Genomic DNA, 13,061 nt, shown 5'->3' on the forward strand with positions numbered 1-13,061 from the left:
TGATTCATGGATTTTGGGGGCTATTTGTTTGTTTCTTCATTACAGAAGTGAAAATTTCCACTTTTAAAGCCCTTTTAAGTCTTGATCATTGATGTAACAATTGATGCAAATTCTGAGAGAACATCAAAAAAGGACAGTGTACTTCACACTCGCTCTCAGGTCAGAAATGCAAATCCTCAGGAACGTGGGCAGCAGGAAAACTACAGAAAAATTTCCCTCTTGAAACACATACCTTGGGTCACACTCTTCTCCCTGAACGCTTTATACTACTAACCAGAACAGCATGATACTTGCAAAACAAACATAGGAAGATCATAGGAAATCGTGGCCACAATTACCCTATTTTCTAAATGAGTCTCATAGTAGAACAGTAATAGAGAACTTTTGTCCTTGAATATCCACTTTACACCTTGCATCATACCTTCATATGACCATAATCAAGGTGGAGGAGGGCCGTTTTCAATAAAAAGACAAATGAATACCAGCACGGTTATCAGGCAGCAAAGGCTATGAGGTGGTCCATCCACAGCGCCTGCGAGTCTGTCACCAACACAGCCTGGCTGTCTTGAACCCCTTCACCCAAATGGGGTGGAAATGCTACACATGAGAAACAGAACCCCCTTGCTGTCTGCAAATCTCACAACTCCGGGCACCTCGTGTGGCACAGAAAAGTAATTTAATTCTAGAGCAGAACTCACATTTAGAGCACCTACAGGAACTGCTCAGGGACGCTGCCTTATCTATATTCTGGACCCTCTCAGAAAGAGCTGGGGGCTCCAGCAAGGTCGTGGTGACAGATGCAAATGTGCCTTTGGCATCCTTAAGGACCCGCTAAGTACCCAACGTCCGTAAGCCGTGGGAACGGAGCCCGGCTTCAAAGAGCAGCTTCTCAGGAGGGCGGATGAAAAGGAGCAGAGAAGGGAATGAAGGAAGGACCACTGACCGTGTCGAGGAGAGCGGAGGGCTCCGGCTGCGTGTCCTTGGGCGCGGGGCCGGGCGGCGGCGGAGGGAAGTTGGGGCTGAAAACCATGAGGTCGCTCTTGGCCGCGCCATCCGCCACGCACAGGCTGCGGCTGTGGCGCTGCGAGTACGACCAGCTGCCCACTTCGCTGGCGCACACGAGCGTCGTGGGCCCGGGCCCCGAGAGCACGGCCGCCCGCGGCGCCCAGCGCGACGCCCCGTACAGCACCACGGCCAGCAGGAAGAGGCTGGACACCGCGCAGATGGCCACCACCAGCCACACGTTGGTCGCCGCGCTCGCCGCGCCGGGGCCGAGCTCCACGCCCAGCGCCGACCGCGACACCGACGACGACGAGGATCCCGCGGCCGCGGCCGCCGCCGCCTCGGCGGCCTCGACCAGCGACACGCTGAGCGTGGCCGTGGCCGAGCGCGCCGGCTCGCCGTGGTCGCGCACGACGATCAGCAGCCTCTGGCGAGGCCCGTCCGCCTCGTCCAGCGCCCGCGCCGTGCTCACCTCGCCGCTGTAGAGCCCCACGCGGAACGGGCCCTTGCCCCGCGGCTCCCACAGCTCGTAGCGCAGCCACGCGTTGTAGCCCGAGTCGGCGTCCACGGCGCGGATCTTCGCCACCACCTGCCCCGCCGGCGCCCCCCACGCCGCCCACGCCCACAGCGTGCCCGACTCCGAGCCCGCGCCCGCCGCCGCCGCCGCCGCCGCCTCCGCTGCCGCCACGCCGCCCGCCTCCGGTGCCGAGCCCGCGGGCGGCAGCAGCGCGGGCGCGTTGTCGTTCTCGTCCAGCACGAAGAGCTGCACCGTGGCGTTGCCGCACAGCGGCGGCTCCCCCGCGTCCACCGCGCGCACCTCGAACTGCAGCACCTGCAGCTCCTCGTAGTCCAGGGGCCGCAGCGCCCACAGACGCCCGCTCTCCGCGTCCACCGACACGTAGCTCGACGCCGCCCGCCAGCCGCCGCCGCCCGCGCCGCCCTCCCACACCGAGTAGCTGACGCGCCCGTTGCCCGCCTCGTCCGGGTCCCGCGCCCACAGCCGCGCCAGCTCCGCGCCCGCCGCGTTGTTCTCCCGCGCCAGCACCGTGTACACGGCCTGCGCGAACGCGGGCGCGTTGTCGTTCACGTCCGACACCGGCACCCGCAGCCCGCGGCTGGCGCGCAGCGCCGGCGCCCCGCCGTCCTCCGCACGCACCTCCACCTCGTACTCCGACACCCGCTCCCGGTCCAGCGCCTCGCGCAGCACCAGCGAGTACGAGCCCGCGAACGTCGCCTCCAGACCGAACGGCGACGCCGGCCACACCCAGCACCGCACGCGCCCGTTCTCCCCCGAGTCCCGGTCCGACACGCTCAGCAGGGCCACCACCGTCCCCACCGACGCGTCCTCCGCCACCGGCACCGACAGCGACGTCACCCGCACCTCCGGCGCGTTGTCGTTCACGTCCAGCACCTCCAGCACCACCTTGCAGTGACCCGAAAGTGGAGGGTTTCCTTGATCTGTAGCACCCACTTGCAGGCGGTAAAGGCTAACATCCTCAAAGTCTAAATCCTTCCTTAGTCGAATCTCTCCGCTTTTTCTATCGATTGCAAAAACGTCTTTTCCATCCTGAGGGAACAGAGTCTCGAGGGAATACGAGATATTGCTGTTTGACCCCACATCTAAATCCATGGCATTTAGTTTGATTACTAAGGTGCCATGTTCTGCATTTTCTGGTAGCTGCACTTTATACACTGATTGGTTGAACTGGGGCGCGTTGTCATTCGCGTCCAGCACGGAGATCACCAGCTCCATTGTCCCACTCAGAGACGGCCGGCCCCCGTCAGTCGCTGTCAGCACCAACCGGTGCACGGGAGTCGTCTCGCGGTCCAGAGGTTTCCTGAGTACCAGGAATAAGGATTCACCGTCCACCTCCGTTTTTTGCAAATCCAGAGAGAAATGCTCGCTGGGGCTGAGTGTGTAGGAGAGCTGCGCGTTCACTCCGATATCCGCATCCGACGCGCCCTCCAGCGGGAAACGAGACCCCGGCAGAGACGATTCCGCGATGCTGAGGTTTTTGCGGGCGGCGGGGAAGATGGGGGCATTGTCGTTGATGTCGGTGACCTCCAGCTCCACATGGAAGACGCGCAGCGGCCGCTCCAGCAGCACCTCCAGGCGCAGCGCGCACGGCGCGCTCTTGCCGCACAGCTCCTCCCGGTCGAGCCGCGAGCTCACCAGCAGCGCGCCGCTCGCCCCGCTCACCTCCACGCTCGCCCGCCGGCCCTGCGCCACCAGCCGCAGCCGCCGCGCCTCCGCCTCGCCCGCCTCCAGGCCCAGGTCCTGCGCCAGACGGCCCACCACCGTGCCGGCCTTGGCTTCCTCCGCCACCGAGTAGCGCACCTGCCCGCCCGCCAGCGCCCAGGCCGCCTGCAGCACCAGCACCCGCAGCACCGCCGCACACCAGCGCTCTCCCATCGCCGCCGCCGCCGCTGTGGCCGCCGCCGCTGTGGCTGCCGGCCCCGGCCCGGGCCCCGCACGGCTCCCCGCCGCCGCCCGGACGCACCGGCTCTGCTGCCCGGCCCGCGCCGCCCCCCCGCGCTCACAGCCGGGCTCTCCGCCGCACCGGGGCGGAGCCGCCCACACGCCGTTCCTGAGCCTGCAGCGACACCGTGCGCTGCTCCGCCGCCTCACCCGATCCGCCACAGCGCCGCTGCCTCCGCTCCGTTAAGGCAATCCTCTCTGTCGTCTGCTCCTCTTATTTTTCTTATCTCCTTTTCTTTATCGATTTCTATTTACTTGCATAGGTTCATTTCTTTCCCTCTTCTCCTTCCTTTCTTCTTTCCGTTATTTGCCTGGATTTCATCGGTTTGTCTTTCCTTTTCCTTCCCTACTCTTTCCTTTATAGTCTTCCTGTTCTTTTCTATTGCTTCCTCTCCTCGTTGTCCTTTTCATTTATTGCCCTGCCCTAATCTTTAAGCCATCTTCACTTCCTTTCCAATCTTCGCTCTTCTTTACCCCCGCCGGCAATTTGCCAGTTGCCACCTGCGACGCGTCTGAGACACAGCAGAGCTATCAGAGCTAGTTATGGTATATCTCCACTAATTATGGTATATCTGCACTAATTATGGTATATCAGCGCCGGGGCGCGGTGCTCCAACCGGTGGGAAGGCTGTTAGGAGTCAACTCTGCTCTAATCATAAGGTCAGTGTCTGCTAATCAGGTCCTTTATCTTCTTTCGTTTTTCTTCATTCTCTTTTTTCATTGGTACTTCCTTGCTCCCTTTCTGTCTTACCATTTACTTGTATAGTCACCTTTCTTGATATATGCTTTTCTCCTTATTATACTTTTGTTATTCTTTCTCTTCTTTTTTCTCTTTCCCTTCTTTTTCCTGGTTCTCTTTCCCTATGCCTTCTTCATGCTTTCAACTGTCATATTTTCTACATCCTCCTTCTAATTGTCTTTCCGTATCTCTTATGTCCTTCTATTTCCTTCACTAATATTCTTTCCAAATGTTCATATACTGCTCTCAATTAACATGTCCTTTGGAAATGTTCTCATTCCTCTTCCTTGCAACGATTCCTTCCATTGCTTCTTTTATTCCACTTCTTCTTTGTTCTTTTTCTTTTCCTGTATAATCTTCTCTAGTTTTTTCTTTGCTTTTTCTTTCTCTCCTCATTGTGCAGTCTTTCCCTCCCCTTGTCTGTTGCTGCCTTCCTTGTATCTTCTATTGTTTTTTCCCTTAAGGAAATGTTTTTCAAATAGCTACACCACTACATCATGAAGAACAGACATTCCCTCTAGCAAAAGGGCACTCCCCTTCCACCTCCCATTCCTCATGACAGGAAATAGCCTTCTTGCTTTCCTCCTCTACCATGCACCTGCAGCTTCCTCTCCCTTCAGGATCCAATCCACGTTTGGAGCCTTCAGACATCTCAAGGACCCAAGAAACAGATCCACAAAGCAATCATACAGTAGAGAACAGCTTTGTTACATCAGAGAAGAGTCCACCCATGCAGACATCTAATGCAAAAAAAGCTCCAGAGTCTAAGTGACCCAAGGAAGCTCTCCTTTACAAAATCAAACCCCTCAGAGTCCAGCATGATAATCCTCCAAGAACGCTGCAAAATAAAGCATGATGGCACCACAATCCTCATTTACCTGGATGGAGAGCAATTCTGCCTGACTCATTTTTCATCTGCAGAGCTATTACAAAATTCACCACGGCATTGACACTGAAAGCATCCTCTGCATGCCCAGCACACCTACTCCTAGAAAAGCATTACGGTCATTTTTCCATCTGCCCTTGCTTCCCTCTTCTCAGCCTGTGCCAGGAAGCAGCAGGATCAAATGAGAGCACATAATGTGCTCTAAACCGACAGGAATTTCAATTCAGGCAATATTTAGTCAATCCAACGTGAAGATACCACAGCTAAACAGGGGATGCCCTGAGAGGCTGCCTGGAACAGAGGCTGGATGGAGTTAAAGGAATAAAGTAGGTATTTATTGAAAGGCCTTCACAGGATACACCTTGGGCAGTACACGAGCCTGGCCAAGGCAACACCCAAGATAGTCACGAGTTTTCACACTTTTATACGTTTTGGTCCATTTACATTTTGGGGTTAATTGTCCAATGACAGCTTCAGGTTATGAAATCCCATCCTCCCATACTGCTCTCCTCAATTCCCTGTTGTTTACACTTTTTGGGCCTGAAGCTGCAATGGTGTCCTTGGTTCTTGGGCTGGAAAAGGAATGTTTTGTGTGACTGAACTGCGAGGAGAACTTGCTAACACTTTATATAAAGTTCAGAGTTATATACTAATGCAGTACAGAATCTGGAAAATATGGAAAATGCAGTACAGAATCTGAAAACTATGGAAAACATATCAGTAAAGTTAACACTTAAGGCATCACAGGAATCAAAGTACACCTGTCTCTCACACACAGCCTCTTCGGGTAGGAGTAACTCACCTGCAGCATCACTGCTTGCTTCTTCAGAAAAAGAAACTCCAGGACCAGGAGTCCTTGTTTTAAGGGAAAATGTCCCTTTGTGCCAGCTAGAAGACCAAGACCAGGGAGATGAGTGATGCCTTGTCCCAAGAAAGGCTGGCAGAATGACACAAATTGCAAAAAGTCCTCTCTTTTACCAAGACAATTCCACATCAAAGACAAGTGATTAAAGGCATGGATGGCAAGTCACTTGATAGGCTGTAATATCACAGGGAACAACAGAAAGCAAGAATACAGAGAACTGCTGGAGGTCCTGAGAGGATCCCAGAAGAGCAGCACTACGTGGTGGGCATTTTCTCAAGGCTTTCTGTTGGCATCCTCTGTCACAAGGCACGGGAAATGAGATCTCCACAGCCAACCAGACATTCTCCAGTTCCTCCACAGCGATGCAGGCCGTGTTCTGCTCAGCATTTGCACTTCCCTGGGGCAACACTCATCCCCACTCAAATTCACCCTCCCCATCACACAGGCCCAGGCCTTATTTAGTGCCACGCACAGGATCACTGCCCAAATCTCAAACATTGCTCAACCTCAGCAACATGCCCTGCCTGTAAACACCACCTGCATGTGATCCAGGCCCTTGTACTTCCTCATCTTCCTTCATGATCACCACAAAAGATGTACACAATGTCTAAAAGCTCTTCCCAGCTACATGATCTTCAATGTGAATGCTTTGCTCCTTTTCAGTAATCTCGCTTACAAACACCACAGAGCTGCAGGTTAGAGTTGTTAAAAATTCTGTGATAAGAGCTGTGACAGCCCTGATCCCAGCCCACACAGATTTATTCCTTCAAGAGAACACAGCAAGTGCCAAAGCACATGAGCACTCACAGTGTCAACTGCGTAGGACAGCTTGCACCACATGAACTGGGCTAATCATGCAGGGTTTCGGGTGTTCTTGCAGATATCAGAACAATCCACATGTGACATCAGGACACACCATCTCTACTGAGGCCACTTGTGCAGTGCACAGGTAAAGGAAGTTGAGCACATAATGGTTACAACCACAGGTAACAAAAGAAATTCTTATTTATCCCACCTGAGGAGGAGCAAGGAATCATCATGGCAAATTCTACAGCAGTGGAGACTACTATGGAAGCCCATTACTACACGAGGATAGCAAGTTGAAGCGTTCCCCTCCCACAACACCTTGAAACCTTCAACCTGAAGAAGTTGTTTCCTCAGACAACATTCAGCACTCTCCATCTCCCCAGCTCTTACCAACACATGGCCTACACCAGGCAGGCAGCAGCAGAAGCCACAGTCCCTGCTGGAGACACTGCAAGGGACGTTGTGGGCATTTCAGTATCACACTCTCATCTCATTATCAGGAAGGCCTCCCACTCCACACCCTTAGTACCTAGGAAAGCATCACCAACAAGAACACAATGTTCCCATCCTGTCTCACCTTTTCCTGTACAAATCCTTCACTCCCCCACTCTGAAATGTGTTCTAAAGACAAATATATAACCTCATGATATTTTCTTATGACACAATCCATGGTCTCCCCAAGGATTTTCTCTTTCCCCACACAAGTCTTTCTGCTGCTCATGGTCACCCCTCCCATCAGAAAAGGGCCAGGCCCTACTCTATACAACAGATCACAGTTTCCTTTCCTACCACAAGGTTCAGCGTGACCATTGCTGATCCTTCCCAGCAATGACACACCGTAAATATCCATGGATGGTATCATCAACACAGTGTATAGGAGATGCTCTGCTGCTGACACCTCATGGTTTCTAATGCTTCCTTATGAGGAATACAATCTTCAATGGTGATGGTGGAACCTCTAAACAGCAATGGCATTGACTTTGTGCTCCAAGCACCAAAACTGTGGCAAGGACACTACTCTAATACATGATACTGCCTGTGTAGGAGAATGTTACTTAAAAATTGGTGGGGAAAGGTGATTCATGGATTTTGAGGGCTATTTGTTTCTTCATTACAGAAGTGACAACTTCCACTTTTAAAGCCCTTTTTAGTCTTGATCATTGATGTAACGATTGATGCAAATTCTGAGAGAACATCAAAAAAGGACAGTGTACTTCACACTCGCTCTCAGGTCAGAAATGCAAATCCTCAGGAACGTGGGCAGCAGGAAAACTACAGAAAAATTTCCCTCTTGAAACACATACCTTGGGTCACACTCTTCTCCCTGAACGCTTTATACTACTAACCAGAACAGCATGATACTTGCAAAACAAACATAGGAAGATCATAGGAAATCGTGGCCACAACTACCCTATTTTCTAAATGAGTCTCACAGTAGATCGATAATAGAGAACTTTTGTCCTTCAATATCCACTTTACACCTTGCATCATACCTTCATATGACCATAATCAAGGTGGAGGACAGCAGTTTTCAATAAAAAGACAAATGAATACCAGCACGGTTATCAGGCAGCAAAGGCTATGAGGTGGTCCATCCACAGCGCCTGCGAGTCTGTCACCAACACAGCCTGGCTGTCTTGAACCCCTTCACCCAAATGGGGTGGAAATGCTACACATGAGAAACAGAACCCCCTTGCTGTCTGCAAATCTCACAACTCCGGCACCTCATGTGGCACAGAAAAGTAATTTATTTCTAGAGCAGAACTCCCATTTAGAGCACCTACAGGAAATGTTCAGGGACGCTGCCTTATCTATATTCTGGACCCTCTCAGAAAGAGCTGGGGGCTCCAGCAAGGTCGTGGTGACAGATGCAAATGTGCCTTTGGCATCCTTAAGGACCCGCTAAGTACCCAACGTCCGTAAGCCGTGGGAACTGAGCCCGGCTTCAAAGAGCAGCTTCTCAGGAGGGCGGATGAAAAGGAGCAGAGAAGGGAATGAAGGAAGGACCACTGACCGTGTCGAGGAGAGCGGAGGGCTCCGGCTGCGTGTCCTTGGGCGTGGGGCCGGGCGGCGGCGGAGGGAAGTTGGGGCTGAAAACCATGAGGTCGCTCTTGGCCGCGCCATCCGCCACGCACAGGCTGCGGCTGTGGCGCTGCGAGTACGACCAGCTGCCCACTTCGCTGGCGCACACGAGCGTCGTGGGCCCGGGCCCCGAGAGCACGGCCGCCCGCGGCGCCCAGCGCGACGCCCCGTACAGCACCACGGCCAGCAGGAAGAGGCTGGACACCGCGCAGATGGCCACCACCAGCCACACGTTGGTCGCCGCGCTCGCCGCGCCGGGGCCGAGCTCCACGCCCAGCGCCGACCGCGACACCGACGACGACGACGACGACGAGGATCCCGCGGCCGCGGCCGCCGCCGCCTCGGCGGCCTCGACCAGCGACACGCTGAGCGTGGCCGTGGCCGAGCGCGCCGGCTCGCCGTGGTCGCGCACGACGATCAGCAGCCTCTGGCGAGGCCCGTCCGCCTCGTCCAGCGCCCGCGCCGTGCTCACCTCGCCGCTGTAGAGCCCCACGCGGAACGGGCCCTTGCCCCGCGGCTCCCACAGCTCGTAGCGCAGCCACGCGTTGTAGCCCGAGTCGGCGTCCACGGCGCGGATCTTCGCCACCACCTGCCCCGCCGGCGCCCCCCACGCCGCCCACGCCCACAGCGTGCCCGACTCCGCGCCCGCGCCCGCCGCCGCCGCCGCCTCGGCTGCCGCCACGCCGCCCGCCTCCGGTGCCGAGCCCGCGGGCGGCAGCAGCGCGGGCGCGTTGTCGTTCTCGTCCAGCACGAAGAGCTGCACCGTGGCGTTGCCGCACAGCGGCGGCTCCCCCGCGTCCACCGCGCGCACCTCGAACTGCAGCACCTGCAGCTCCTCGTAGTCCAGGGGCCGCAGCGCCCACAGACGCCCGCTCTCCGCGTCCACCGACACGTAGCTCGACGCCGCCCGCCACCCGCCGCCGCCCGCGCCGCCCTCCCACACCGAGTAGCTGACGCGCCCGTTGCCCGCCTCGTCCGGGTCCCGCGCCCACAGCCGCGCCAGCTCCGCGCCCGCCGCGTTGTTCTCCCGCGCCAGCACCGTGTACACGGCCTGCGCGAACGCGGGCGCGTTGTCGTTCACGTCCGACACCGGCACCCGCAGCCCGCGGCTGGCGCGCAGCGCCGGCGCCCCGCCGTCCTCCGCACGCACCTCCACCTCGTACTCCGACACCCGCTCCCGGTCCAGCGCCTCGCGCAGCACCAGCGAGTACGAGCCCGCGAACGTCGCCTCCAGACCGAACGGCGACGCCGGCCACACCCAGCACCGCACGCGCCCGTTCTCCCCCGAGTCCCGGTCCGACACGCTCAGCAGGGCCACCACCGTCCCCACCGACGCGTCCTCCGCCACCGGCACCGACAGCGACGTCACCCACACCTCCGGCGCGTTGTCGTTCACGTCCAGCACCTCCAGCACCACCTTGCAGTGACCCGACAGCGGGGGGGTCCCTTGGTCTTTCGCTTCAATTCGAAAATTAAATACCTTGACTTCTTCGAAGTCTAGGTCTCCCGTGATGTGAATTTCCCCAGTATTCGGATTGATGGAAATCATATCCCTTCCACTCGGGGGAATGAAGTTCGTCACAGCATAGGTCACTTCACTATTACTCCCCATATCCGGATCCGTGGCATTCACCCTCACCACCAGCGTCCCCACCGCAGCGCTCTCCGGCAGCTGCACTTTATACACCGACTGGTTGAACTGGGGCGCGTTGTCGTTTGTGTCCAGCACGGAGATCACCAGCTCCATTGTCCCCGTCAGAGACGGCCGGCCCCCGTCACTCGCTGTCAGCACCAACCGGTGCACGGGAATCGTCTCGCGGTCCAGAGATTTCGACAAAACAAGTTCAGGTTCAGTATTTCCATCATTCGATTTTTGTAAATCCAGGGAGAAATGCTCGCTGGGGCTGAGTGTGTAGGAGAGCTGTGCGTTCATTCCGATATCCGCATCCGACGCGCCCTCCAGCGGGAAACGGAACCCAGGAGGCGAGTTCTCCGATAAACTGAGGTTTTTGCGGGCGGTGGGGAAGATGGGGGCATTGTCGTTGATGTCGGTGACCTCCAGCTCCACATGGAAGACGCGCAGCGGCCGCTCCAGCAGCACCTCCAGGCGCAGCGCGCACGGCGCGCTCTTGCCGCACAGCTCCTCCCGGTCGAGCCGCGAGCTCACCAGCAGCGCGCCGCTCGCCCCGCTCACCTCCACGCTCGCCCGCCGGCCCTGCGCCACCAGCCGCAGCCGCCGCGCCTCCGCCTCGCCCGCCTCCAGGCCCAGGTCCTGCGCCAGACGGCCCACCACCGTGCCGGCCTTGGCTTCCTCCGCCACCGAGTAGCGCACCTGCCCGCCCGCCAGCGCCCAGGCCGCCTGCAGCACCAGCAGCCGCAGCACCGCCGCACACCAGCGCTCTCCCATCGCCGCCGCCGCCGCCGCTGTGGCCGCCGCCGCTGTGGCTGCCGGCCCCGGCCCGGGCCCCGCACGGCTCCCCGCCGCCGCCCGGACGCACCGGCTCTGCTGCCCGGCCCGCGCCGCCCCCCCGCGCTCACAGCCGGGCTCTCCGCCGCACCGGGGCGGAGCCGCCCACACGCCGTTCCTGAGCCTGCAGCGACACCGTGCGCTGCTCCGCCGCCTCACCCGATCCGCCACAGCGCCGCTGCCTCCGCTCCGTCATGGTAATCTCTCTTCCGTGTCCAGCTCCTCTCCCTCTGTGTCTTTCTCTCCTTTGGTTGTTTTTTTTTTGGTTTTCTTTTTCTTTTTTCAACGTGCTTCATCATTTTCTCTTTATTCCACTGTTTTAATCTATCCTGTTATCTTTCAATCTTTTATTTTTAATCTTTTCGTTTCTCTTTTTACATTTTTCTTTTCTTTTTTACTCCTTTTTTGCCCCTCCTTCTCTTTGTTCTTTCTTCTCTTTCACTTCTTTTTTCTCTTCTTTCTCTACTTTCTTCTTGCCCTGCCTCTCCAGTTTTTACTGCCCTTTTTCTTTTATTTCCATCCTTCTCTTTTAAAACTCCCCCAAGCTGCTGGTGCCCTCCCATGGGTGACTGAGGCAATCAATGCAGGAGCCATGAGCTCTAATTTCAGGGTATCATCTCCTTTGCACGGGACAGGAGCCAATGTGGAGAGCACAGGAGACCAACTTCACTCAGCGATACAAGAGAACATCCGTGTATCCTGGTAATCTCCTTGACATACCCTCCATTGATTCCTCCTCTTTGTCACCTTCCTTTCTTTATTCCTTTCTTCTTTCTTTTTTTTTCTTTTTTTCTCCCTCTCCCCCATCTCATCCCACCTTTTTGTCTACAGAGATAACATTGCTGTATGCTAGCAAACTTATTTAATGTTTAATTTTTCATTTTTTCCTTTTTCTCTCCATTGCATTTTCATTCTTTCATGGTTTTGTTTTTTTTTTCTCCTTTTCTTTATCTTGTCCTTCCCTCACTGTCTCTTCTTCCTCCTTTGCCTATTCTCTTTCTCTTTTAATACAGTATTTTCCACATGACTACATCAGTCTCACTATGGAGTGCAGATATACAGTTACACAAAATCCCTTATTCCTGTTGCTCATTACTCCTCATCGAGGCTTGCACAGGGTTCCCAGTACCAAGGATACAGAGGTCCTCCACTGCAGAGAGCTTGTAGAGAAAATGCTGGTGCATGCTTAAAATCTCCTCTGTCATCCCATCTTTCCTTATTTCTCTCTTTCTTCCTTGCTTGATTTTTTGCTTGCAGAGATTCCCTTTCCATCCTCTTCCTTTCTTTATTCCTTTACTTACCTTGATTTTCTTTCCCTTCCTTTTCCTTTCATTCTTCACACTCCCCACTTTGATTTCTCTTCTCTTCTGCGTCCAAACTTTTCCACCTTTACCAAAATGTTTTCTAAACAAAATGATTTCTACGTGTCTACATCCTCCTCTTCATGCATCAGAGACCTGCCCTTTAATGAGAGTGCTCATGGGGACCTTGCATGCCTCCTGATGAGGAACAACTGTCCTGACCTCCTCCAGAAAAAGTCAAGTAAATGGATTGTCCCTACACCTCCTCTCCCCTTCCCTCCCCGTTTGGAAGAAACCCACACTCCTCAGACTCCAGTCCCCTCCCGGAGCAGCAAATAACACAGCAAGGCAATAACATGACAAAGAACAGCTGCACTACACCAGAAAAAGCACACACCTCCCTTGGAATCAAAGACCAAGCCCCAAGTACTTT

At 55.5% G+C, this 13,061-nt stretch overlaps 2 protein-coding genes across 2 annotated transcripts; both read right to left on the reverse strand.

Annotated features, from left to right (window-relative positions):
* Positions 1-889: 889 nt before the first annotated feature.
* LOC128815074 (protocadherin alpha-6-like) lies at positions 890-3,415 on the reverse strand. Its single transcript, XM_053991469.1, has one exon. The coding sequence runs from the start codon at positions 3,413-3,415 to the stop codon at positions 890-892; it is 2,526 nt and encodes an 841-aa protein (XP_053847444.1).
* A 5,323-nt stretch (positions 3,416-8,738) lies between these two features.
* LOC128815075 (protocadherin alpha-13-like) lies at positions 8,739-11,267 on the reverse strand. Its single transcript, XM_053991470.1, has one exon. The coding sequence runs from the start codon at positions 11,265-11,267 to the stop codon at positions 8,739-8,741; it is 2,529 nt and encodes an 842-aa protein (XP_053847445.1).
* Between the last annotated feature and the right edge of the window lie 1,794 nt (positions 11,268-13,061).

Source organism: Vidua macroura, chromosome 15, assembly GCF_024509145.1.
Source record: "Vidua macroura isolate BioBank_ID:100142 chromosome 15, ASM2450914v1, whole genome shotgun sequence".
Classification (NCBI taxonomy): Eukaryota; Metazoa; Chordata; class Aves; order Passeriformes; family Viduidae; genus Vidua; species Vidua macroura.